At 43.5% G+C, this 27,279-nt stretch overlaps 1 protein-coding gene and 1 long non-coding RNA gene across 18 annotated transcripts in view; one reads left to right on the top strand and one right to left on the bottom strand.

Annotated features, from left to right (window-relative positions):
* Nucleotides 1-183: 183 nt before the first annotated feature.
* On the bottom strand, nucleotides 184-27,279 carry LOC140126836 (uncharacterized). The gene is made up of 3 exons (XR_011854907.1): nucleotides 27,128-27,279; nucleotides 436-726; nucleotides 184-358 (listed from the first exon to the last, which is right to left on the bottom strand). It is a non-coding gene; the product is annotated as an uncharacterized lncRNA (long non-coding RNA).
* Nucleotides 17,177-27,279, top strand: part of KCNC2 (potassium voltage-gated channel subfamily C member 2) — a 183,188-nt gene continuing 173,085 nt past the window's right edge. For 9 of the 17 annotated variants that reach the window (XR_011854906.1, XM_072146733.1, XM_072146742.1 and 6 more), the window contains exons 1-2: nucleotides 17,179-17,756; nucleotides 18,106-18,727. Coding sequence is in view for 15 of the 17 variants with exons in the window: in XM_072146733.1 (XP_072002834.1) it covers nucleotides 18,152-18,727 (576 nt within the window). In the remaining 2 variants the exon portion in view is untranslated. Of the gene's footprint in view, nucleotides 17,757-18,105; nucleotides 18,728-27,279 lie in introns of all 17 variants that reach the window. The other 8 variants (XR_011854905.1, XM_072146739.1, XM_072146738.1 and 5 more) reach the window with 3 other exon arrangements.

Below are 27,279 nucleotides of genomic sequence, written 5' to 3'. Positions count from 1 at the left end.
CATTACTTGTAGCTCTTTGTAAATTATTTGTCATTGCTATAAAACAGTATTAAGGGCTGAAGCGGTCTCTTGGTTTTGGATGCATCAAGAGTAATCATTGCCTAAATGTAATGTTTAACAACTTTGTAATATAATTTTTTATTTCAATTCTTAACCAGATTGGTTTGCAGGCAGTGAAAATAACAAGAAGCAACACAGTAAAAGTGCACTCCAATACAATTGTTTGGATAAGTTGTTAAGGAATATAATAATAAACAATAAAACAAGTATAAGGAAGAGTCAGGAAACAGGAGAGAGTGCATTACATTACAGCAATGATGTTTATTAAGGGTGAGGAGGCAAGGTTTCCTATGGATTCCTGGAAAAAAATGTTTTTGGTAAGTATATTTTTCTTTCCAATTCATTCTATGACAGTATAGGACAAATGAGACTTACATTGCATTACTTTTTAAGATGGGCAACCTGCGAGTGGGTCTGCAGTTGTGGCCTAGCTTGTGCACAGCTTTTAAGCCTTGTTACAAACAGAGGACAAGATTGAAGAATACTTCAAGAGGTCACCCATGTGTCTTTACTGCCTTGTAGATAATTCCTACATGTTCATCAAGTGATTAAGCAGTACTGCTACTTGCTTTTGTACTGTGTTCAGGGCCTCCATGCTTCTTTCTTTACATCTCAGAGCTCTGATGAATAGGAGGAGCTGCAGAGGATGACAGACTTATATATGACCTGGAACAGAGACAGAGGGAAACTTGATGTACATATGCAGGGGCTGCATGGCGAGAACAAGGAAAGGATGGAAATTTAAAGGAAGCACGGGTACATATACATGAAAAGACATGTCTAACAAAAGAGATTTATTGAAAAGTGGCCAACCACTCTAAGCCATAATTTAAGGGCTGGATCCCCCAGTGCTAAAATTTCCTGAGAACAACAAACCGGAAACCACATCACTTCCACTATGGCAGGATTTACAAGAGTTGCTATATGTATTTAACATATAGCTAGTTTTGGGCTTGAGCAACAGGTCACAATTTGTCTAGATAAAAACTATTCTGGAGTTTCCATGTTGTTACACCTTTAGAACTGAGGGTTAGACACCCTATGTGTAAAGCCTGGCATTCCGGGTATGCCTTATTTCTAGGGAGAACATGGTGCGCTAAATACTAGCCCACCATGAGCCAAATTTTCACTTCTCATATCCCCACATGTAGTCCTTGTGTATCTTGGAATTGAATCTCTTAAGAAGAAGGATAGAGCTATAATTTTTTCATTTTCTCATATGAGAAGCTTAATAGAACACCTTAATTCTAAAAGATAAGAGTCCTCAAGCAATTCTAATAGATACTTGGCCATATGATTTGACTTTATGGATCTTGCTCTCCCTGCAGCCTAAACATATCTTGTTTAATCCCTGAGCCGAGTGGATTTGCTGAAAAAACTATTTTAAATTATGATAATGAGGCATTCTCGTTCCTGTGGCTGGCTCGGCACCAGTTCAGGAAGCTCCATGTGTAATGTGTTTATGTAGGCACACAGCTTTCCCAAGGTCTAGAATTTTATAATTGTTTTTTCAGCAAAAGCACTCGGCTCATTGATTAAACAAGATGTGTTTCTGCATCAGTGTCGCAACAGCATTCTCAAGGTGTGGTAGGTTCCCTTTAATATTTTTGTAAAATTTAAAAATGTTGATAAAAAATGTGTGTAAAAAAATTTTGAGTTACCATATCATGTGTAAATATACTATTATTTGAGATTTGATTTATCACAGTGCGATCACAATGTTGAGTAAAGAATGCTATTCCATTCATTGCATTTATTGAATGGGCAATGATCCAAAGCATCAATCTTTGCAGCAGACAAACTATGGAAAATAAACAAGTACAAATTATTCGCTCCGTTTGTAAAATGAGCTGCTAATGTCATTTACAAATATGTATGCAAAATGTTTATAGGTGATCACTATACTTGAGCTGTGCTTAAAAGTTTATCAATGAAAGGTTGTCTATAATGCTGCAAATTTGACTTGATACATTAGATTTTATTTATTTATTGAACCAATATCTGTCAGATCAGGAGGAGGAAGCTATGATACAAATCCCCTCCCCATCCTTGTCTACTTCCTTACCTATCTAGATGATGGCTCCCAACTGGACGATGCTGCCAATACTGAATAATGTGATGGGTAATGAGAAGGGAAAGCCAGGTGAGTAAACTGGTTAACCATTCAAGGTGTTTAAGGGGTTGGCCACTTTCAGTAAATAATTAATATTTTTTGTATAATGAAAAGTTTCCTAGATCTCTGCTTGCTGTGTGTCTATAGAAAGCTTGTCTATTTACTTCCACTGCATAGAAATCTGTCCATGGTGATGTGATAGACATGCAGGTGCACGGGACGTTATTATCACAGAGAGTAATAGGAGTTGTGTGATAATAACCGCACCTTTATGTCCATCACATGACCATAGACAAATTCTATCCACTAGAAGCAAATAGAGAATCTTTCTATAGAGGCACAGCAAGCAGAGATCTAGAAAACAGTGAGGAATTCATAAAGAAAGTATATTGGAAAATTGTATAACTTTTCTTTAGACAAACAATATCAATTATTTGGTGAAAGTGGACAACCCCTTTAACTCAGACCAGCACTACAAATAAGGTAGTTAACATAGGAGCCACTGGAACCTCCTGACCAATGTGACTGTGTAGACCAACTTGGTAGACACTGAGAACCACTCTTCTGGATTATGACCTCTCTTGTGCATCAATATTCGAATGCCCAATTGGGATCTACTAGAATTCGACCTCAACCAGGGATTTTGGCATGTTTCTTTAGAAGAGAGTGGGCCTGTGCAGAATATAATAAAGAATACCTAGTATGGAACCCAAAATTACAAAAGAATAGAAATATTCCAATAAAAGAGTTAACAGCGAACGTATCCAATGCCAGATAGGACACCCACTTACCTTGAAAGGCTGCAACAAAATAATGTATGTACTATTCAAGGCGTTGGTTCTATTGTCCCTTTTGCCCGTTAGTCTCGGGAAGGAAAATGAAAATGATAGTTGTAAGCCTAATTCAGTAAAAAAGGTCCTCCAAATACCAACCTCTTTCTTTGCATGGTTAACTTAGACAATGGAATAAAATGGGACATTTTGTTAAATGGGACCACCGCAGTCCAAATTACTATACCACCATCAGATCCGATAAGTTGGTAATATAGCCCCTATAGCTGTGGGACCATTGACTCTTGGCCAACGGAAGAGGTCATCACTGCTATTACCAGACTTAGACTGGCTAACTGGTGCAGCAGAGGCCCACAAGTGTGCATAAGCCAGAGCACCTGCTGCCATCCCTGAGGCACATAGCAGCAGCAGAGAAGAGGAGAGGTCTTCTGCAGGGAGATGGGAAGTGGTAAGTAACTGATGTTTAATTTTTATTAAAAAGCAAAAGAACAGTAGAGAGGGTTACAATGAGAATAAGAGGGGTCACAGTCTTGGAGGGAGTTGAGAGGGGGTCCACAATATGATGGTGAGATGACTGGTGCCCACAATATTAGGGGACATAAGAAGGGGTCCTGAATATGAGGGGGGCACAATATGAGGGAGAGATGAGAACGGGCGTTGAAGTGTGTAGATGGGGGGGGGGGGTCAGCATATAAGGGGAATATTAGGGGGACCACAACATGAATGGGAGATAGGGGGGCCACAATATGAGGGGGGGTTCAATGTGAAAGGGAAACAATATGAGGGAGAGCTGGGGGAGACACAGATGTTTTTCACAATTAGTTCCGCCTAATGCTGGACCATAAAGGAAATTTATCATCAAAATCAAGCATAAAAAACTCATAGGGGCTTCCACCTCTTGATGTATCCTGCTGCGACTATGCGCACGAGCGCCAGCATATCATACATGTCCACCATGGTTCCAGGTATTGTGACTGTGGTAATGCTCTTATATTTGTTAGCCATGGCCTCCTTCCTTCTAAAATTAACTTTTAAAATTTTACTAATGAGCCAGAAGGAATCTGGGGACTTACCAGAATCCCTCCATGCTCTGCCTTCATAGGCTGTTACAGTGTGCAGGATAACAGCTCACTCTCCCCCTGCTACCGCTGCACTTCACCTCTCTCTTTTCCTGCTGTATTCTTTAAAGGGGAAGGGGGGAAGTGATCTTTCACAGTGTAAGAGCCTGAGTAATGCCCCCCATAGAACCAAAAGTTGATTTTAGAAGGAGGACGCCATGAATAGCAAATATGAGGTTACCACAGTCACAGTGCCTGATTGATCATGATGGATTTTTATTTCCTTTAAGGCCGAGTTCATACATTGGGGAACATTTACTAAACACTGTGCAAACTGTAGTTCATGAAATGTGGCACAAGTTCTTCATAACTCAAGTTCTCTCTGCACTGCTTGACAGAGTGCACCAACTTTTTTTGGTGCACCTTTAACATGGGGAGTGCGACACACTTATGTTGGACTTTTCATGAAAATTGTGGCGCATGGTCTAGCTGTGCACCAGAATGCTGATTTCAACAACCAAATTTGAGTTGCATGAAAAATAGTGCAGCCATGTGCGACACATATGTGATGTGGCCACTTCTTAAATACCCGGGACAGGAGTTTGCTCATAAAAGAATGTGCAAAGTCTTACATAAAACTGGCACAAGGTCCTTAGTAGGTGTAGCCGGGGAATCTCCTCCCCAAATGCATATGCGTTTTGAACCTAAAAGCTTGCATTTTTTAGCATGCAGGTCTAAACAGGTCTAAATAAACATGTAGAGAAATTACTCCAGATGCACTTGCAAGGCATTTCAAAACGCAATTAAAGTGCATTGCGTGAACGATGACTGCAAACACGTTCAAAAAAGCATAGGGAAAATGCAACTTAAAACACACAAATGGTGTTTTACCATTATTAATAATCCTGGAAACTCACTATTAAAACCTGGCCATCAGAAAAGACTTGTGGGAGGCATTCATCAATTGTGGTGCAGGGTCTGTTTTTTAAATTTACACTGGAATATTAAATTGTGACGCAAGGGGTTAATGAATTGCTGCAGATTTCAAATTGTTTAGAGATGTCTCCACATTCATGAAGGTGCAATAGAACTTAGTAGAACAGCTTTTAGCTCATCGATTTGTGCAGTGAAAAATTGCACCAAAAACGTGTCGGGAACCTAGAATCGCAAAGCCTGAGTTTCAGAAAAGGACCAACATTGGGGGTCATTTACTAAGGGCCCGATTCGTGTTTTCCCGACGTGTTACCCGAATATTTTCGATTTGCGTTGATTTTCCCTGAATTGCCCCGGTATTTTGCCGCACGTGAACGGATTGTGGCACATCGCCGGCATGTACGCGAAGGAAATCGGGGGGCGTGGCCAAACGAAAACCGAACGGATTCGGAAAACCACCGCATTTAAAAAAAAAAAGTGTCGTGGGACTCGCGCTTACCTTCACTCGGTCCGGCTTGGTGAAGATCAGTGCATTCCGGGGAACTTCAGCGCAGCAGCGACACCTGGTGGACATCGGAGGAACTGCCTTAGTGAATCCCGGCCGGACCCGAATCCACCGCAGAGAACGTGCCGCTGGATCGCAAATGGACCGGGTAAGTAAATCTGCCCCATTGTGTTGCTCACACCTCATAAATATGGAGCACATGGGAAAAATAGCAAAAAACTGGCATAAAGTCAATAAAGAATGCCCCACAGTGCTTCAACTTGCCTGTTGTGTACATTTGGCCTTTCCGCCCTCTTTGGTTGACAACAGCAAGAGCTCAGAGTATGAATTCCCCACTCACATATTTACCTTGTAGATCTTTCTCCTGTAATGTTTCTTTCCTTTGTTGTTATTCATGATGTTGGTTTTTGGCTGGTAATGACACCTTTCTGTGCGGTGCCATGGGTGGTACTGTCTCAAATGTAATAAATATCGCTAAACAGTTCAAAACCAAACCTTGAGCCATAGTAAAAGAAAACCTAGACTGTGCCATGTAGATTTGGCCTCGCTTCCCAAAAAATTAAAACTACATTTTAAATGCAGAAATAAATTGTACATAAAAAATAGAAATTATTTGCCTTCCGGAAAAGTGGCCAGAAACTCCCGGAAAAAATCTAGGATCCAGCCAGGTCAATAGAACATTGTCCCTCGATGTCCAGGACTTGCTGAGTATAAAACCAAAAATAACTGATGTATATAAGACTTAAGGCGAGGACCTGGGTGTAGCATACAACTGACTAGAGAAGGGAAAGGCGGAGCGCTTATTTACATATTTGCTCACTGTTGTCTTGATGTATGGTATAGAATATATATGCAAAGCACTGTCTTTATTTTATAGGCATCTGTAATTCAATTTTCCTAGAATTCAGAATTTCAGGTTATGTAAATCCAACATTTTTACTTGATTTATTTGTCACCTGGCTTTTTATTCAGCTACAAGATCATGGATGCTATATGACTAATAAATACATAAGAAGTACCAATGAAGAAAATGTAACGTCTGCTCACCGATCCATCGCATGTGGGTTCTGGTCCGTGCTGTAGATCCCTCCTGGACTGGAGAACGTTTAGACACTTAGACTCCAATACTTCAAAGATAAAACTCCATGCCTTTATTTTTGGACCGAGGTCAAATTGCAAAATTCCAACGTAACAGCTTAAAAAACACACATCAGCAACGCGTTTCAAACTCACTATGCATCCTTCCTCATGGCTGTGACGCATATTGTGTTTGAAACGCGTTGCTGATGTGTGTTTTTTAAGCTGTTACGTTGGAATTTTGCAATTTGACCTCGCTCCGAAAATAAAGGCATGGAGTTTTATTTTTGAAGTATTTGTGTGTAAGTGTCCTGTTTGCTGGATAAACAAACAAGTGTGGAATACAAGTATGAAAGAAGTAGAAAGAGAACATGTCGTCCATCAAAGCACTGCAGAAGATGTTAACCAGCTTTCTGAGCCTGCAGGGTGCCTAATCTTCCCAGTCATGCATTGATAAATCCCAGGGTCTTGTAGTCTCTCTAACTGTTCAGGAGCTTGGAGCAACTGGGTCAGAATAAATGTGATGATTATTATTAGTAGCCTGAGAAAACTGGATAACAAACTACTGTATGTGGAGCTGTAGTAAAAATATGCTAAAATCTATCAAAACCCCCAGTGCCATATTATGTCATTGCTAGACAAATCTAGCTTTCGGGATTCAGGAAAAGCTGGGTACACAATGTAAGTGTGTTTACAAGTGCTGCAGATCTTCACTGCCTATTTGCAAACGTGGTAGGAAAACTTGCATCAAACAGGAACCAAAAACAAAGTAAATACAGTAAATTCAAGATTTAATTCTTTCCGAGAAGATTTACAGTTTCCAGGTTCTTCAGTTTGGGGTTAAAGGGGTTGTCTGTAGAGATGAGCGAACACTAAAATGCTCGGGTACTCGTTATTCGAGACGAACTTTTCCCGATGCTCGAGTGCTCGTCTCGAATAACGAACCCCATTGAAGTCAATGGGAGACTCGAGCATTTTTCAAGGGGACCAAGGCTCTGCACAGGGAAGCTTGGCCAAACACCTGGGAACCTCAGAAAAGGATGGAAACACCACGGAAATGGACAGGAAACAGCAGGGGCAGCATGCATGGATGCCTCTGAGGCTGCATAATCGCACCATTATGCCAAAATTATGGGCAACAGCATGGCCATGACAGAGTGACAGAATGAAGCTAGATAGCATCTAAAACATCCAATAATTGACCCTGACACTATAGGGGACGGCATGCAGAGGCAGCGGCAGCAGGCTAGAGAGTGTCATGGCGACATACCCTAAATGGACTCAGGCTTCAAACCAATGGGTGGCAGAGAGGAACCAAAGGAGGTGAGCAAGAAGCGCTCAAATAATATCGGTACATGATAAAAGTTTGCCAGTATATTTTGTGGATTACACAGCAGGGTGGCGACAAAGTTAACATGGAAGCCATGAAAACAACCCAAAATTCTGCCTGACACAGCTCGTTTGATAAGGGGACGATGTATGGAGGCAGTGAACTAGTAGTAGATTAAAGGTGCTGCAGTTAAAACTATGTTAGTTGGATCTTGGCATGGAGCTGGCGCTCCGCTGCCAGGCGAGCTTTCGCCAATCCAAGCCCCTGTCTCTAGGCTACTCCCCAAACAGCACTTCTAAGAACCTTTTGTATAAGATCAAGTGTAGTAGCGTTCTTATAAGTTTAGGATATGCCGGGTGAGGGGAATGTAAACAGATGCGCAAGAAGCGCTGAAATAATATCCCTAAATGGTAAAAGTTTGCAAGTATATTTTGGGGATTACACAGCAGGGTGGCGACAAAGTTAACAACTTTGATGTGGAATGCCCTGTAATAGCTCTTGGGCGGTGTGCCTTTTATCGCCTAGGCTCAGCAGTTTCAGCACCGCCTGCTGTCGCTTAGCGACGGCACTGCTGCTGTGCCTAGAGCTACCGACTGATGGCGCCATGCCCACGGATGGTAATTCGGAGGAGGAGGAGGTGGAGGAGGGGTGGGAGGAGGTATAGTAGGCCTTTGAGACCTGGACCGAGGTAGGCCCCGCAATTCTCTGCGTCGGCAGTATATGACCAGCCCCAGGGTCAGACTCGGTCCCAGCCTGCACCAAGTTAAGTGTAGTAGCGTTCTTATAAGTTTGGGATATGGCGGGTGAGGGGAATGTAAACAGATGCGCAAGAAGCGCATGATGCGCATGGAGCTGGCGTTCCGCTGCCAGGCGAGCTTTCGCCAATCCAAGCCCCTGTCTCTAGGCTACTCCCCAAACAGCACTTCTAAGAACCTTTTGTATAAGATCAAGTGTAGTAGCGTTCTTATAAGTTTAGGATATGCCGGGTGAGGGGAATGTAAACAGATGCGCAAGAAGCGCTGAAATAATATCCCTAAATGGTAAAAGTTTGCCAGTATATTTTGGGGATTACACAGCAGGGTGGCGACAAAGTTAACAACTTTGATGTGGAATCCATGAAAACAACCCAAATTTCTGCCTGACACACCTCGTTTGATAAAGGGACGATGTATGGAGGCAGCTATATGGACGACTTTTGGAGGTAGCAATGGAGACAACGTGTGGAGGCTGCTATGGAGACAATTTAATTTGGATAGTGCCTGTATGTGGCAGTCCCAAACATTTTTCAAACCAGAGGAGCAGGTAGGTGGCCCTCCAGTAAAATGGGATAGATTGAGTGCCTGTATGTGGCAGTCCCAAAAATGTTTCAAACCAGAGGAGCAGGTAGGTGGCCCTCCAGTAAAATGGAATAGATTGAGTGCCTGTATGTGGCAGTCCCAAAAATTGTTCAAACCAGAGGAGCAGGTAGGTGGCCCTGCAGTAAAATGGAATAGATTGAGTGCCTGTATGTGGCAGTCCCAAAAATTGTTCAAACCAGAGGAGCAGGTAGGTGGCCCTGCAGTAAAATGGAATAGATTGAGTGCCTGTATGTGGCAGTCCCAAAAATTGTTCAAACCAGAGGAGCAGGTAGGTGGCCCTGCAGTAAAATGGAATAGATTGAGTGCCTGTATGTGGCAGTCCCAAAAATTGTTCAAACCAGAGGAGCAGGTAGGTGGCCCTGCAGTAAAATGGAATAGATTGAGTGCCTGTATGTGGCAGTCCCAAAAATGTTTCAAACCAGAGGAGCAGGTAGGTGGCCCTCCAGTAAAATGGAATAGATTGAGTGCCTGTATGTGGCAGTCCCAAAAATTGTTCAAACCAGAGGAGCAGGTAGGTGGCCCTGCAGTAAAATGGAATAGATTGAGTGCCTGTATGTGGCAGTCCCAAAAATGTTTCAAACCAGAGGAGCAGGTAGGTGGCCCTCCAGTAAAATGGAATAGATTGAGTGCCTGTATGTGGCAGTCCCAAAAATTGTTCAAACCAGAGGAGCAGGTAGGTGGCCCTGCAGTAAAATGGAATAGATTGAGTGCCTGTATGTGGCAGTCCCAAAAATTGTTCAAACCAGAGGAGCAGGTAGGTGGCCCTGCAGTAAAATGGAATAGATTGAGTGCCTGTATGTGGCAGTCCCAAAAATTTTTTAAAACAGAGGACCGGGTAGGTGGCCCTCCAGAAAAATGGAATAGATTGAGTGCCTGTATGTGGCACTCACAAAAATTGTTTCAAACAGAGGACCGGGTAGGTGGCCCTCCAGAAAAATTAAATGCATAAAGTACTATAGGTAGAGCCAGTGGGCCCTGTCAAAAAATAGCCAGTTTCCTCTGCTTTACTGTACAAAGAGCAGGAGAAGGAGGAAAATGAGGAGGAGGAGGAGGAGTGGATAAATTATTCAGGTTGAGCTTCCTTCACCTGCTGGAGATTGGAAATTAGGAGAAATCCATGCTTTATTCATCTTGATAAGCGTCAGCCTGTCAGCGCTGTCAGTCGACAGGCGTGTACGCTTATCGGTGATGATGCCACCAGCTGCACTGAAAACCCGCTCGGACAAGACGCTAGCGGCAGGGCAGGCAAGAACCTCCAAGGCGTAGAGCGCCAGTTCGTGCCACATGTCCAGCTTTGAAACCCAGTAGTTGTAGGGAGCTGTGTGATCATTTAGGACGATGGTATGGTCAGCTACGTACTCCCTCACCATCTTTCTGTAAAGATCAGCCCTACTCTGCCGAGACTGGGGACAGGTGACAGTGTCTTGCTGGGGTGACATAAAGCTGGCAAAAGCCTTGTAAAGCGTACCCTTGCCAGTGCTGGACAAGCTGCCTGCTCGCCTACTCTCCCTCGCTACTTGTCCCGCAGAACTACGCACTCTGCCGCTAGCGCTGTCAGAAGGGAAATACTGTTTCAGCTTGTGCACCAGGGCCTGCTGGTATTCATGCATTCTCACACTCCTTTCCTCTCCAGGGATGAGAGTGGGAAGATTTTGCTTGTACCGTGGGTCCAGGAGAGTGAACACCCAGTAATCGGTGCTGGAATAAATTCTTTGAACGCGAGGGTCACGGGATAGGCAGCCTAGCATGAAATCTGCCATATGCGCCAGAGTACCAACGCGTAAGAATTCACTCCCCTCACTGGCCTGACTGTCCATTTCCTCCTCCTCCAACTCCTCCAACTCCTCTTCTTCTGCCCATACACGCTGAACAGTGAAGGACTCAACAATGGTCCCCTCTTGTGTCTCGCCAACATTCTCCTCCTCTTCCTCCTCATCCTCCTCCACCTCCACCTCCTCCGATATGCGCTGAGAAACAGACCTCAGGGTGCTTTGGCTATCAACAAGGGAATATTCTTCCCCCGTCTCTTGTGACGAGCGCAAAGCTTCCGACTTCATGCTGACCAGAGAGTTTTTCAACAGGCCAAGCAGCGGGATGGTGAGGCTGATGATGGCGGCATCGCCACTGACCATCTGTGTTGACTCCTCAAAGTTACTCAGCACCTGACAGATATCAGACATCCACGTCCACTCCTCATTGTAGACTTGAGGAAGCTGACTGACCTGACTACCAGTTCTGGTGGAAGTTGACATCTGGCAGTCTACAATCGCTCTGCGCTGCTGGTAAACTCTGGATAACATGGTCAGTGTTGAATTCCACCTCGTGGGCACGTCGCACAACAGTCGGTGAGCGGGCAGTTGGAGGCGGCGCTGCGCTGCCCTGAGAGTGGCAGCATCTGGGCTGGACTTCCTGAAATGCGCACAGATGCGGCGCACCTTCGTGAGCAAATCAGACAGATTGGGGTATGTCTTGAGGAAACGCAGGCATGGCACATGTGTCAGTCTGCCGAGTTGCAGAGCCGCCACCAGGTTACGGCCGTTGTCACACACAACCATTCCCGGCTTGAGGTTCAGCGGTGCCAGCCACAGATCAGTCTGCGCCGTGATGCCCTGTAATAGCTCTTGGGCGGTGTGCCTTTTGTCGCCTAGGCTCAGCAGTTTGAGCACCGCCTGCTGTCGCTTAGCGACGGCACTGCTGCTGTGCCTAGAGCTACCGACTGATGGCGCCGTGCCCACGGATGGTAGTTCGGAGGAGGAGGTGGAGGAGGGGTGGGAGGAGGAGGAGGCATAGTAGGCCTGAAACACCTGGACCGAGGTAGGCCCCGCAATCCTCGGCGTCGGCAGTATATGAGCAGCCCCAGGGTCAGACTCGGTCCCAGCCTCCACCAAGTTAACCCAATGTGCCGTCAGCGATATATAGTGGCCCTGCCCGGCAGCACTCGTCCACGTGTCCGTGGTCAGGTGGACCTTGTCAGAAACGGCGTTGGTCAGGGCACGGATGATGTTGTCTGACACGTGCTGGTGCAGGGCTGGGACGGCACATCGGGAAAAGTAGTGGCGGCTGGGGACCGAATACCGAGGGGCGGCCGCCGCCATGAGGTTGCGAAAGGCCTCGGTCTCTACTAGCCTATAGGGCAGCATCTCCAGGCTAAGCAATCTGGAGATGTGCACATTAAGGGCTTGGGCGTGCGGGTGGGTTGCACTATATTTGCGTTTCCGCTCCAGCGTCTGGGGTATGGAGAGCTGAACGCTGGTGGATGCTGTGGAGGATCGTGGAGGCGACGATGGGGTTTTTGTGGCAGGGTCCTGGGCAGGGGGCTGACTAGCAGCTGACACAGGGGAAGGAGCAGTGGTGTGCACGGCCGGAGGTGAACGGGCTTGTTGCCACTGAGTGGGGTGCTTAGCATTCATATGCCTGCGCATACTGGTGGTAGTTAAGCTAGTAGTGGTGGAACCCCTGCTGAGCCTGGTTTGGCAAATGTTGCACACCACAGTCCGTCGGTCATCCGGTGTTTCCTTAAAGAACCTCCACACTTCTGAAGATCTAGCCCTCGCCGCAAGAGCCCTCACCACGGGAGCTTCACTAGTTGACAGTGGCGCTGATGCACCAGCTCTGGCCCTGCCTCTCCGTCTGGCCCCACCACTGCCTCTTCCAACCTGTTCAGGTCGAGGACTCTCCTCCGTCTCAGAAGCACTGTGTTCACCCGGCCTCTCAACCCAGCTTGGGTCTGTCACCTCATCATCCTCCGATCCCTCAGTCTGCTCCCCCCTCGGACTTCCTGCCCTGACAACAACTTCCCCACTGTCTGACAACCGTGTCTCCTCATCGTCGGACACCTCTTTACACACTTACACTACGTCAAGAAGGTCATCATCACCCACAGACTGTGACTGGTGGAAAACCTGGGCATCGGAAAATTGCTCAGCAGCAACCGGACAAGTGGTTTGTGACTGTGGGAAGGGTCCAGAAAACAGTTCCTCAGAGTATGCCGGTTCAAATGCCAAATTTTCCTGGGAGGGGGCAGACTGGGGGGGAGGAGGCTGAGGTGCAGGAGCTGGAGGAGTGGCGATTTCGGTGACATGGGTGGACTGCGTGGAAGACTGACTGGTGGTGGACAAATTGCTCGAAGCATTGTCAGCAATCCACGACATCACCTGTTCGCACTGTTCTGGCCTCAACAGTGCTCTACCACGAGTCCCAGTAACTTCAGACATGAACCTAGGGAGTGTAGCTCTGCGGCGTTCCCCTGCTCCCTCATCAGCAGGTGGTGTCTCACCCCGCCCAGGACCACGGCCTCTGACCCCTGCAGTAGTTGGACGCCCACGTCCCCGCCCTCGTCCTCTACCCCTAGCCCTCGGGTTAAACATTTTTAAAATGAGAGTTATAACTTTATTTTTTTTTTTACTTTTTTTTGTTTTTTTTTGTGTTTTTTTTTTTTTTTTTGTGTTTTTTGTTTTTTTTTGAGTTTTTAAAACCAAACAATGCTATCCTATTGCTATGGCTATTTTCTAGCCAAGTATCAAAGGAAGCACAGTACTATGCCAGATGAGATGACACTGAGTTATTGCCTAATAGAAATCCAACCCCTACTGAATTTTGCCACTTCGGCCTTTGCTATGGATATGTGCGCCACTAAGCGCAGAACACAGCGGTCGCAAGTCCCACTACAAATTGCTCAGAATTGGCAAGTACATGCACTGCAGAAACTACAGCCACCAGCAGATCAACCAGAAATCAAATATATAGAACGCTACTGTAGGCTTCAAGATCAAGAAGCTGTTTGTATTCTCCTATGGCTATTTTCTAGCCAAGTATCAAAGGAAGCACAGTACTATGCCGGATGAGATGACACTGAGTTATTGCCTAATAGAAATCCAACCCCTACTGAATTTTGCCACTTCGGCCTTTGCTATGGATATGTGCGCCACTAAGCGCAGAACACAGCGGTCGCAAGTCCCACTACAAATTGCTCAGAATTGGCAAGTACATGCACTGCAGAAACTACAGCCACCAGCAGATCAACCAGAAATCAAATATATAGAACGCTACTGTAGGCTTCAAGATCAAGAAGCTGTTTGTATTCTCCTATGGCTATTTTCTAGCCAAGTATCAAAGGAAGCACAGTACTATGCCGGATGAGATGACACTGAGTTATTGCCTAATAGAAATCCAACCCCTACTGAATTTTGCCACTTCGGCCTTTGCTATGGATATGTGCGCCACTAAGCGCAGAACACAGCGGTCGCAAGTCTCACTACAAATTGCTCAGAATTGGCAAGTACATGCACTGCAGAAACTACAGCCACCAGCAGATCAACCAGAAATCAAATATATAGAACGCTACTGTAGGCTTCAAGATCAAGAAGCTGTTTGTATTCTCCTATGGCTATTTTCTAGCCAAGTATCAAAGGAAGCACAGTACTATGCCGGATGAGATGACACTGAGTTATTGCCTAATAGAAATCTAACCCCTACTGAATTTTGCCACTTCGGCCTTTGCTATGGATATGTGCGCCACTAAGCGCAGAACACAGCGGTCGCAAGTCCCACTACAAATTGCTCAGAATTGGCAAGTACATGCACTGCAGAAACTACAGCCACCAGCAGATCAACCAGAAATCAAATATATAGAACGCTACTGTAGGCTTCAAGATCAAGAAGCTGTTTGTATTCTCCTATGGCTATTTTCTAGCCAAGTATCAAAGGAAGCACAGTACTATGCCAGATGAGATGACACTGAGTTATTGCCTAATAGAAATCCAACCCCTACTGAATTTTGCCACTTCGGCCTTTGCTATGGATATGTGCGCCACTAAGCGCAGAACACAGCGGTCGCAAGTCTCACTACAAATTGCTCAGAATTGGCAAGTACATGCACTGCAGAAACTACAGCCACCAGCAGATCAACCAGAAATCAAATATATAGAACGCTACTGTAGGCTTCAAGAAGCTGTTTGTATTCTCCTATGGCTATTTTCTAGCCAAGTATCAAAGGAAGCACAGTACTATGCCAGATGAGATGACACTGAGTTATTGCCTAATAGAAATCCAACCCCTACTTAATTTTGCCACTTCAGCCTTTGCTATGGATATGTGCGCCACTAAGCGCAGAACACAGCGGTCGCAAGTCTCACTACAAATTGCTCAGAATTGGCAAGTACATGCACTGCAGAAACTACAGCCACCAGCAGATCAACCAGAAATCAAATATATAGAACGCTACTGTAGGCTTCAAGAAGCTGTTTGTATTCTCCTATGGCTATTTTCTAGCCAAGTATCAAAGGAAGCACAGTACTATGCCAGATGAGATGACACTGAGTTATTGCCTAATAGAAATCCAACCCCTACTGAATTTTGCCACTTCAGCCTTTGCTATGGATATGTGCGCCACTAAGCGCAGAACACAGCGGTCGCAAGTCTCACTACAAATTGCTCAGAATTGGCAAGTACATGCACTGCAGAAACTACAGCCACCAGCAGATCAACCAGAAATCAAATATATAGAACGCTACTGTAGGCTTCAAGAAGCTGTTTGTATTCTCCTATGGCTATTTTCTAGCCAAGTATCAAAGGAAGCACAGTACTATGCCAGATGAGATGACACTGAGTTATTGCCTAATAGAAATCCAACCCCTACTGAATTTTGCCACTTCAGCCTTTGCTATGGATATGTGCGCCACTAAGCGCAGAACACAGCGGTCGCAAGTCTCACTACAAATTGCTCAGAATTGGCAAGTACATGCACTGCAGAAACTACAGCCACCAGCAGATCAACCAGAAATCAAATATATAGAACGCTACTGTAGGCTTCAAGAAGCTGTTTGTATTCTCCTATGGCTATTTTCTAGCCAAGTATCAAAGGAAGCACAGTACTATGCCAGATGAGATGACACTGAGTTATTGCCTAATAGAAATCCAACCCCTACTGAATTTTCCCACTTCGGTCTTTGCTATGGATATGTGTGCCACTAAGAGCTAAACACAACGGTAGCAAGTCCCCCTGCTAATTCCTCACAAAATGGTAAAAGATGCAAATTAAAATAAAAAAAGTAGAACGTTATTGTAGCCCTAAGAAGGGCTGTTGGGTTCTTTGAGAATCACTCCTGCCTAACAGTAAGCTAATAGAACACCCTAACGCTTTCCCTGAGCAGCAGCAGCTCTCTCCCTAGCGGCATCCAGAGACAGAATGATCCGAGCAGCGCGGCCAGCGGCTAGTCTATCCCAGGGTCACCTGATCTGGCCAGCCAACCACTGCTATCGACGTGTAAGGGTACCACGTCATGCTGGGTGGAGTGCAGAGTCTCCTGGCTTGTGATTGGCTCTGTTTCTGGCCGCCAAAAAGCAAAACGGCGGGAGCTGCCATTTTCTCGAGCGGGCGAAGTATTCGTCCGAGTAACGAGCAGTTTCGAGTACCCTAATGCTCGACCGAGCATCAAGCTCGGACGAGCATGTTCGCTCATCTCTAGTTGTCTGGTATTAAAGATGTGATTGCTGCAGGGGTGATAAAGCAGGTCATAGAACACTGGGTAATTGGGAGCTGCAGAAAAGCAACTTTGTATTGTAAAATAGTAGAATAGTAGTCAAAAAGTAGAACAAGACAACAATTGACCTTTAAAAAGTCCTAAATCAATTCCGGCATCTATGTGTGTACTAAGGTGTATATATGGCAATGCCGGACACTACACTAAAGCAGTGGTGCTGGAACGGAGTGATAATTTTATTTTATTACATTCTCTAATGTTGGAAAGCTATGTTATAATTTTTAATACCTCCATAAAGAAGAGTTTTGTCGAGGTCACAAAACTATCTCTCCTCTATGGAACCTGGTGAATGATGCAGGTCATATCCTCCTGTCTCCAGGTGAAGCCTGACTTCCAGGACCTGTAGTTCCCTGTGATGGCAGTCAGTCAGGCATTGGTGTGACCTCCTAGTGTTGCAGATCTCCCCCGATCTTAGCTGTGCACAGCAGGCACCCCGTGTGAACACTGGCAGGAGCTCGGAATAGACGCAAGCAGTCTGAGCCCGGGCAGGGATTTCACCTGTAACTAGGTGACGCTTCCCTCCAGATAAAAGTACGTGTGACCTCGCTGCAGCTCGGAGGATGTCACCATCGGAGGGTGTGTGCTAGTGCTGAGAGGACAGCTCCTCTCCTCCAGCTGTCTTCTAGATCAGGAGGAGACATCCTCAGCATCTACACCTCCTGGAGCCAGCACACGATCTTCTCCACTCTCCAGCACACACTTGTTTCTGTCATTCCTCCAGGAGGTGGTGGAGTCTTTGTTTGTGCTCATATATCTCATGGCTACCGCCTGTTGTGGTTCTGACATCCTTCCAGCAGATGACATCGGAGGAAGATGCTCCATGAAATGGACTGAGATGGACATATAGGAATAACAAAGCTTTGGAGTTGGAGCTGGAATAGCCATTCATAAAACAGACAAGTAGTTTGCACTTGTAGATCGATTCGTTGCCTTTGATCCTTCCAGGGAGGATGAGGAGAGGCTGGCACATGCTGTGGGCACTTGTGTGAGGTATGGAGAAGCTTTGTCTTTGTACAGGCAGATGCATGTTACATGTATGTATGAATGGGGCTCTGGGTGGTGCTTACAACCTGTAGGAGGACATAACATCTTTATCCACAGAGATGGGTTGTGGTGTATACTATAGGAAGGTGACTGATCAGAACATTGGAAGTGACTTCAGCTGAGAGGCGGGTGCTGGGTGACAGGTAGGAAGGAGCTGGAGAACTTCTTGCTAACTGGAGGTCAACAAGTTTAAGGTTGTTCTGCGTCTGTTTTATACACAACAGTATGTAAGAAAAGGAGGTGCTGCCTTGATTTAACCCATTCTGTCTCTTCACTGTCTATTCTACTACTGCAGGCTCCTTTCTCCTGCCACCCATGCGCGTCATGTCGAATCCAGAGCTATGGGCAAGATTGATGAGAATGAGAGGATAATCCTCAACGTGGGGGGCACCAGGCACGAAACATATAGGAGTACTCTAAAGACCGTGCCTGGGACTCGGTTGGCATTACTAGCATGCGAATCCCACAGCGACCCAGGATTGGACCAGCAACCAGTCCCAGGCTCCTACCAGGGCACTTTTCGTGGCAACGAGTTCTTTTTTGATCGCCATCCGGGGGTCTTTGCGTATGTTCTCAACTATTATCGCACAGGTAAGCTGCACTGTCCAGCGGATGTGTGTGGACCCTTGTTTGAGGAGGAACTTGCATTTTGGGGCATTGATGAAACGGACGTGGAGCCCTGTTGCTGGATGACCTATCGCCAACACCGTGATGCAGAGGAAGCACTAGATATATTTGAGACCCCAGACCTGATTACTGGTGAACCACCGCCTATCGATGAGGATGAGGAAGACTTAGGGAAGAGACTTGGGATAGAAGACGTTGTGGGTCCAGATGGAAAGGCTGGGCGCTGGAGAAGGCTGCGGCCCCGCATGTGGGCTTTATTTGAAGATCCTTATTCTTCCAGAGCCGCCAGGGTAAGTGCTGCCACGGCTACATATGCAATTCTGATTATACAAGAACCTGTTGAGTCTAACTCTGTTCGTGTCTACATTGGGGATTCTATTAGGTGTCAAAATACAAAAAAATAGGCTCCAGAATGCTATGGTTATGTGTCAATAAAATGCTGGGTCCTGGAAGCCAGAGAAATACCATGGTAATTGATAAGAGCAGTTGAGTACGGTTGTTGTGCATAATGTCAGGGATCCTGCACTCTCAGTATTTTCACTTTTATGGAGTAGTGCAATGGAAAAAGTCACAAATGTGAACAGTGTCCTAATAAGATAATAAGAGGGGCCACTGTTACTTAACCACAACAACGCGCTCTGATTTCTGGACAAACGATATGGCTTGAATGGTTCACCACCATCAGGGCTTATAACTATAATAATAATAATAAATCATTGGGACACATGGAACAACAGTATATAATATAACCTTTATAGAGCCAGTACATGCAATTATTTGTTGTTTTTTAGATGTGTGGATTTTTCTGGACATCTGGTCAGGAATCACATTACCAGCATATCAGGGTTGAACCTTTTTGTCTGCTGATGTGTTTCTCAATACCTTGTACGTAATATACAATGCAATTGCTTTGTTCTACATTGTCTAATGGCTGGGGCATGACATTGAACCATGAAGTCCCTTAACAAAACTTGTGATGGGGATACACTTCACCATAGCAACCTTCATTTCAGAACATAGAAACGTGATTACCGTATTTTATTTCTTTGAATGCACATGTATTATTTTAAATGTTTTATTGATAGCCGGATAATAAATGCAGTTATGTCACTATAAAGTGAGATCACAGGAAAGGGATGACAAACCCTGGGATCTCACGAGCTTCATAAACAGTGACTATCTTAATGTGATGTCACAGTACTAAAATAATGCACACGGTGAAGTCACAGTACAATTCTCATGGAGAAGATATATGCACAGTGGTGTCAAACATAATGCACATAATTTATAGTAGAGGAATTAAACAGTGATTTCACAGCATACAGATTATGTAATTATAAGTAATGTATCATAGAAGAGTTAAAGGAAATCTACTATCAGAATAAACTATGGATAAACCAGGGACACTTACTCATACATTCAGGCACTGTGATTGTGGTAATCTTCTTATATTTGTTATCCTTCCTTCTAAAATCAACTTTTATATTTAAGCTGATACCAGAAGGGCTGTGGGAGGCATTACCTGACATGGCTTCACAGGCTGTTACATTGTGCAGGAGCGCCTCTCATCCTTCCCCTACTCCCTCGCCACTTCAACCTTCTTCTGCCTGCTGTGATCTCACACAGTGGGGGGGGGGAACTGCTCCTACACAGTGTAGCATCCTGTGAAGATACAGCACGGTAACACCCCCGGAGTCCTTCTGGCTCATTAGAATAATTTTAAAAAGAAGATTCTTTCTAAGAAGATTATTACAGTCACAGTGCCTGGATCAAGGAGAAAGTGCCCCTTGTTTCTGATGCTTAATTTCAATTGTAGATTTTCTTTAATATACAAAGGCCAGATTACTATGGATCTAAAAGTTTTTAAAGTAATGCTTGTTATAAATGCAAATTATCATGCAATTTTCCTTTACCCATGCACCTTACATCTGAGGGCCCTATTGCAGTTGCTATGCCTACAATCCTAGTAGATATTCTATTGCCATAATTAGATTGACTTTAGTTAGCTACAAGCTCGGATATAAGAGCTTGGATTTTTCTCTTTACCTACTTCATTTAAAGCAATGTTTAGGTAAGGGAAGACCCATCCACTGCCATCAAAAGGGCACCTTCCACCAACTCCAACTCTTTGCCTAATGTTAGCACCATAGAGTACCAAACTGCTTCACAATCAGGAAATAGTTGGAGTTGGAACAGGTAGTGAAAGGTCCTCTTTAATAATAACTTTGGATGCTGGATGACAATCTGTGTGCCCCTAACAATGCTGACACATTGATGCCAAGTTGTTTCCAATTGAGGTGAATTGGAGTTATGGAAATAACATGTCTGAGTGAGCTACCTTGTATCAATAACTATGGGAGTTATGGAAATTGTGTATCTTATTGTACCACTCTTTTCTGTAACTCCTGTTTACCTCTGTTGAAGATACGGGAACAGCATCGAAAAGCCAAATTGTCAATGGGTGATGTTCTGAACACTGTTGTCTGTTGCTAAGGGTTGATCAGTAAAATACAGTATTCTTGGTGTGAGTGGTTGCTCATGCAAATGGTGTGAGTAGAGGTTGGCAAGACATAAAACTTGTTGCTTCAGGTGGTCATTTATTGTCTTCTCTGTAAACATAAGGATAGTGCCCATAGTATGACCATTGCCTATGTGTAAATATCCGTAGATCATTTCATTCAGTCTAGCATTCAGTAAAAATATATACAACCAAACTAGAACACATTTTAGGTCAGATCCTTTAGACATTCGATATCATGGCGGCCATGGTCAGCCATAACACAGCCTACTTGTACTATATGCATGTGAGTACATTTTAGCTGAAAACCTTTAGTGGGAAGAGCAGAACATGGTTAGATGAGATGCTGACCTTGAAGCTAATCTGCTTTGCTGTGACACACAATAAATGAAATTAAACAGACATGTTTTTAATAAAAAAAAGTCTATATGTACAATATAGAATGTAATGCGTTGAACATTTCAGAAATACTTTCTGAAAATAAACCTGTAACTATATGAAGTCACACAGTTCTTGAAAAGCTTGGAAAAAGCCAGTCTCCTAGACGGTGAATATCTGAATGGAGCCCTCAGCAAGGCACAGCTAAGGACCTGGAAAACATGATTAGCGGCCTGTGATTTCTCTGTATGTATATGAAAGAGTGATCAGCATTATAATATGCATGTGCTGGCCGCTGCCCAGCTGTGCTTCTTTGTGCTGCCTCTTTCTGTTGAGGTGTGATAGTTGGTTTCAATTTATTATTATATTATATTTGCACATTTACCCCAGCATCAAGGTGACCCCCTGTTATTCCAAGGCTTGTTAATCATTATATAGCAGCATTGCTACATATCCATGGCATTACATTCCCAATAGTTCCTTAATTTGTTTAGATTGTGTTTTTCTATGTGTGATACGAGGCATTTGCATGTACAGCTACTAATATATCTTGACATATCATATTTCCCATGTAAAGTACATTACAAACATGAATCTGACAAGCCTGTATCTTCTGCCTTCAAACCTATATAAAATACAATATTATTCAGCTGTAGCCCACCATTATGTGATCTACTGTAGCAGTAAATGTTTTCATATGGTGGCACACTAGGAAAGTGGAAAATTAAAATGAGTGTCAAATATAAATTATCCTATTGGTTTTGGGTCCTATATAAAGGGGTATTGCCACAAAGACACCATTCTTAAATATACTCTTCATAACTAGCACAATCTCTAATTCACTGTATTTAACAAAAATACAGCATTTCACAGATAAATTTCCAACCTTTCTCTATCAGGCCTGGTGTATACAATTTTGGTTGCCTTGGGATCTGACCGTTAATCTTTTATCTTCTATGGTCGGGCAGGGCAGATTCTTTTTATGAATAGCTTCTCCTGTCTACACGATGCAGTGTGCTCTTTGCCCCTCCCCCTCCATTACAAGGGAAGCTTACACACAGACACTCACAAACACCTCCTACTGGCAAGTATCAGCGCACACAGACTTACTCTACAAGCTACAGACAAGATAAAGTCTTTATAGCAGGGAAAGGGGGTATAGCAGCGCTGACAGCGTGTGTAATAGGTGACTTAGCAGAGTGTTTTTGTGTCATAGGTGAGTTAGCAGAGTGTCATTCTGTATTATGTAGGAGCTAAAACATCAATAACACCTAGTAAAATTGTAAAGTGAGGGGTTAAAAATTAACTTACACTACTGTGTAAACTTGACTGGTTTCCATGAGCAACTAGAACAGTTTTACCTCAGACAGTTCTGATAAATCTCCCCCAATTAATTTAATAAATGATGTATGTAAAAAAACTGATGGGATACAAGTTAAATCCACCTTTGAAGACAAAGAACAGAGAACTTACTACCAAAATAGTCAATCATCATAACATCCTCTATTGACTAGAATAAGCAGGAAAACAGAAAAAGGTTAGAAGCCAAGAGGTGCCCAGCCGCTCTATTATCCCCAGAGCAATGTTGTGCCATGAAAATAAACTGTTAATAACGGTAACAGTTGATAATTATCTGCATTACATGCCTCTATCTTCCACCTTTTTCACCAAACGGATGAGAACTGCTTGTGGAAATTGATAATTATACCTGAAGTGTAAGTGCTATTTGGCCGCCAACAACTCTTGTGGGTTTCTTTTTACAACATGCTACAAAATGGAATGAAACAACCATCTCATTTCCAAGATTGGTTTATATTTATTCTGAGATATTTGTGGTAAACATGATATACAGGCGGTCCCCTACTTAAGAACACTCGACTTACATACGACCCCTAGTTACAAACGGACATCTGGATATTGGTAATTTATTGGGCTTTAGTCCTAGGCTACAGTGATCATCTGTAACAGATATCAAATGTGTCTGTAATGAAGCTTTAGTGTTAATATTGATTCTTATGACAACCCAACATTTTTAAAATCCAATTGTCAAAGAGACCAAAAAAGTTCTGGCTGGGATTACAATGATAAAATATACAGTTCTGACTTACATACAAACTCAACTTAAGAACAAACCTACAGACCCTATCTTGTATGTAACCCGGGGACTGCCTGTAATCTATTTATTATATAGTAATGAAAGGCAGGTATACACTACTCAACTTGTATGTACTCGTAATCTGGCTCTATCTGACTATTTAGTCCAGAAAAGGAAATGACGCAACACAACCAAAATCAGCAGTCGAGAATGGTAAAATATTAGCTTAACCCTATCTGTATACTACATGTGTAATTCCTCAGGACATAAACAATGGTCCCATGGACCAATGTTTGGATCCCGACTGTCATTGATGGGTGAATGGCCCTCATGCATGATGACAATAGAAATAGACCACTCAATGCACAACCTTTGGCAGGAAAAGGACTGGGTCTATCTTTTTTGGTCCAGGCAGTTGCTGCATGCTTGGGGCAATAGAATTGATCCTGTAGATATAAACCCATATAAGCAAATGGGGATGAGTGCTAACCGCTGAAAAAAATGGCTAGTACCTGTCCCCATTTCACTTTCATGTGCATGAGACTTAATAGATATTGTTAAAAACTTCAAAAAGCAATGGCATTGACAAATTCGTTTGACATGAATTGAAAATGGAGCAACAGAGTTAAACCATACTGTCTTTTACTCAGTTTTTTCACCCCCAACTTCCAAATGCCTTTTAAATTTTTATAGTTGCATGAAGGCTTGTTTTATGAGGTTTGAGATTCATTTTTTTGATGGCACCTTTTGGGGTACAAAGGATTTGACATTTAATGACCTTTTTATGTATTGTCTATCTGTGTGTACAGTTTTGGTGTATAGCAGCTAGTTTATTAGGTTTTTAAAACACCATTTTCTGTATTTTAAATGGTTTTTTAAGGCTATTTTTTATTTTTAGTAGAGAATTTTTTCAATAGCAAAGACTAAAATCTTGGAAAACATCATTACCTTTCTTTGACTGTACAGCAGAAGTACCTTCTCTGTAAAAATATCAGCAGAATGTCATTAAGGTAATGCATAAATGGAAAATAATAAAGGAAAGGGTTCCTCAAAGGGAACCTGTCAGGAGAAATTGATCTAATAAACAGCTATCAGTGTGTTGTCAAGCAGAGCCTAACATCTTCCAGATCATGTTTCTTTCATGGCCCAGCATAGTGGCAACATCTACTTTGAAGTGAGATGTGAATTGGTTGTATAAAATAATAGAGGTGGAGAGTTTAACACTGAAGTAAAGTTCTCCTTCATTAGAAAGTCACCTGTGATCATCTTCATCATGGCCCTGGAGATATGATTGGTGATGCTCCTAGATGAAGGGCCTCCAATTACAAAGAGAGGTACACTCTGAGGCAGGGAGTTCAGAGCTCAAACTCCATACCTCCATTTATACAATCAATATACATTTTAATTTTATGTTGATTTTCCAGGCCATGTCATCATGCTGGACCATGTAAGAAACATGATCTAGAACAGTGTTGGCACTCAGAGCCCTCTATATGGGTGCCCTTGCCATCAACCAAGGGCAGGGTTCACCAGACAGGACTCAAGGCCTCTTGCAGTCCCAGGCAGCCCAGGACCCTAGAAGGGAGCTACAATGATGATCCAAACTTCTTCTCCTTCTTTCTACTGTATTGATGTCCTCGGGTGCCTATACAATTTAAACCTGTGACAGAGTAAGGAGTAATAAGTAACTGCTTAAATTATCGCATTGGCACTTTGCGAAAAATACGTGGGTTTTGGTTGTAGTTTGGGCACTCGGTGTCTAAAAGGTTTGTCATCATTGATCCAGAAAGTGTGTAGCTGTTTGAAAACATACCGGTAGTGGTTTTTTAGGTCAATTTATGTTTACAGATTTTTTTACAGATTTTCTTTTATTAAGCTTAGAAACTAGTGTTATTAGATAGAATTGATAGAACGGTTGAATATCTCTGTAGTAAAATTATGCAGCTGTAAGGTTATAATACAACAATTTTGTAAAATAGGTTTTATTCTTTAAAGTTTTTCAACATCATGATATATACGTATTACAAATGTAGCCCTCAAAAATGAACTCTCGAGGGATTGTGGCTCACTGTGCAGCTATATTTGTTTACATGGCTGTGTGCGTGTCTTCTGCTCTCACGATGAGCTTAATGCATAGTGAATTGTGATGAGTGAATGCTGCTTTTTCCCTGGGAGCTGTGGATGTGACTATAGATATGGCACAGCAGAATACAGAAATAAAGGCATTAGTTAAAACAAGCTATTGTATATCTTAAGAAAAAAGTCACCCATGTGGGTGTGTATGTATGTATGTATGTATGTGTGTGTCCGCTAAAGGAATCTGCACCGTTTCATTAACATTAACCAAATTTTGCACAGTCGCTCCATGTGACTCAGGGAACATCATAGACTAGGTTTTGAGTCAAAATATCCTCCCCCCCCCCACAAATTCCAAAATACACTTATTAACCAACATATGCAGGGGCCATTGTCTGTTGGCTGCTGTGGCAGTAAGCAACCAATCACAGATCAGCTTCTATTTTGCTTTAGGTCATTAATATGATCTCTGAGTATAAGGCAGCTTATGTATGAGGTAAAATGTGAAGTCATATGTGATAAAGGTAGATAAATAGACATGCAGATGTCACATTTATCATACGCTGCCATAAAATGCGCCAGTATATGATGCTGGCCCTGTCCCCGGAGCTCACCAGATCTATCAGGAGGCTTCAGCTTTTTGTTAAATCCAGGTGACCGGCTGCAAAGCACTATTCGGGGCAGTTCGGAACAGCAATGCCTTGCGCTGTCCCAATGCCTAGCGCGGCACTACCCTCTCCTGGTCTACCGGAACATACACGTAATAGCAGAAAATCCCTAATACATCGCTGGAAAAAGGAAAAGATACATATAGAGTAAGAAATAAAAAAAAGGAAATAAAGATCTACACAGACCAATGTACTCATGGGGGGGGGGGGGGGGATTGGGACTTTTCGATTAAAAAGTTGCAAAAAGTAAAAATAAAAAGTAGCCCCAACTAGTCCCTATGTTCTTACGGAACTATTGGGAGACTTAAGTTGATTTACACCTAAGTTTGTCTACTGCATCTGGGTTCCTGTAATTAAACTGGAATTAGTTGACTGAAATGAAAAATTGAATGGTTTGTCAAAAACTAGGACATTTTAAAGACAGATAACTAATGACACTAATATCTAGAGACAACAACGGCACCACCTAATGTTATTCAAGATAAGTCACAAGTAGTGGACTCCATACAGGTGCCTAGTATGAGAAATTCACGTGGATGTAGGGACAAAACCTGAATCTGATAGTGCTCAAGTCCTTGATATAGGTGATACAGACAATTAGAAATGAGAGTATAAGGAAATGGACGGCACCCATCAATCTTCGGTAATACTTAGTGTTTCTTCCTTTTCCAAGTGAAAAAATTAAAATACTCACAAAGTGGACATGCAAGGGAGGAGGGTAAGGACAGTAAACCCGTTAGAGGCAACGGCCGTTTCGCGCAACACAGCGTTTCTTCCAGCCTTCGTGTACTGTGATTAAAACACATGGGATTCTTATATGCCTGTAGGTAACGTACGAACCACCTGTTGTCTCTAATAGCTTTAGCACACAATAGGTCGGAGTCTTCAATCAACAGGGCATCTAGGCCCAATGAAATTAGCGATACAGAAAACTGATACCTATAGGCTAACTCACCTCAGTGTGCCGCTGCTCCACCTGCTACGTTTGTGACAGCCTCCTATCATGAACGAGGCCTTTCGGGTTTTTGTGCTACTACGTCCAGAAACCAGATGGTTTTCTCCGCCTTCCCCTCAGTCCCCATGGGGGGCATATCACATGAGCGGGTC

Source organism: Engystomops pustulosus, chromosome 4, assembly GCF_040894005.1.
Source record: "Engystomops pustulosus chromosome 4, aEngPut4.maternal, whole genome shotgun sequence".
Taxonomy (NCBI): Eukaryota; Metazoa; Chordata; class Amphibia; order Anura; family Leptodactylidae; genus Engystomops; species Engystomops pustulosus.
Note: the sequence above shows the minus strand (reverse complement) of the source record. Positions and strands in the feature narration are given on the sequence as shown.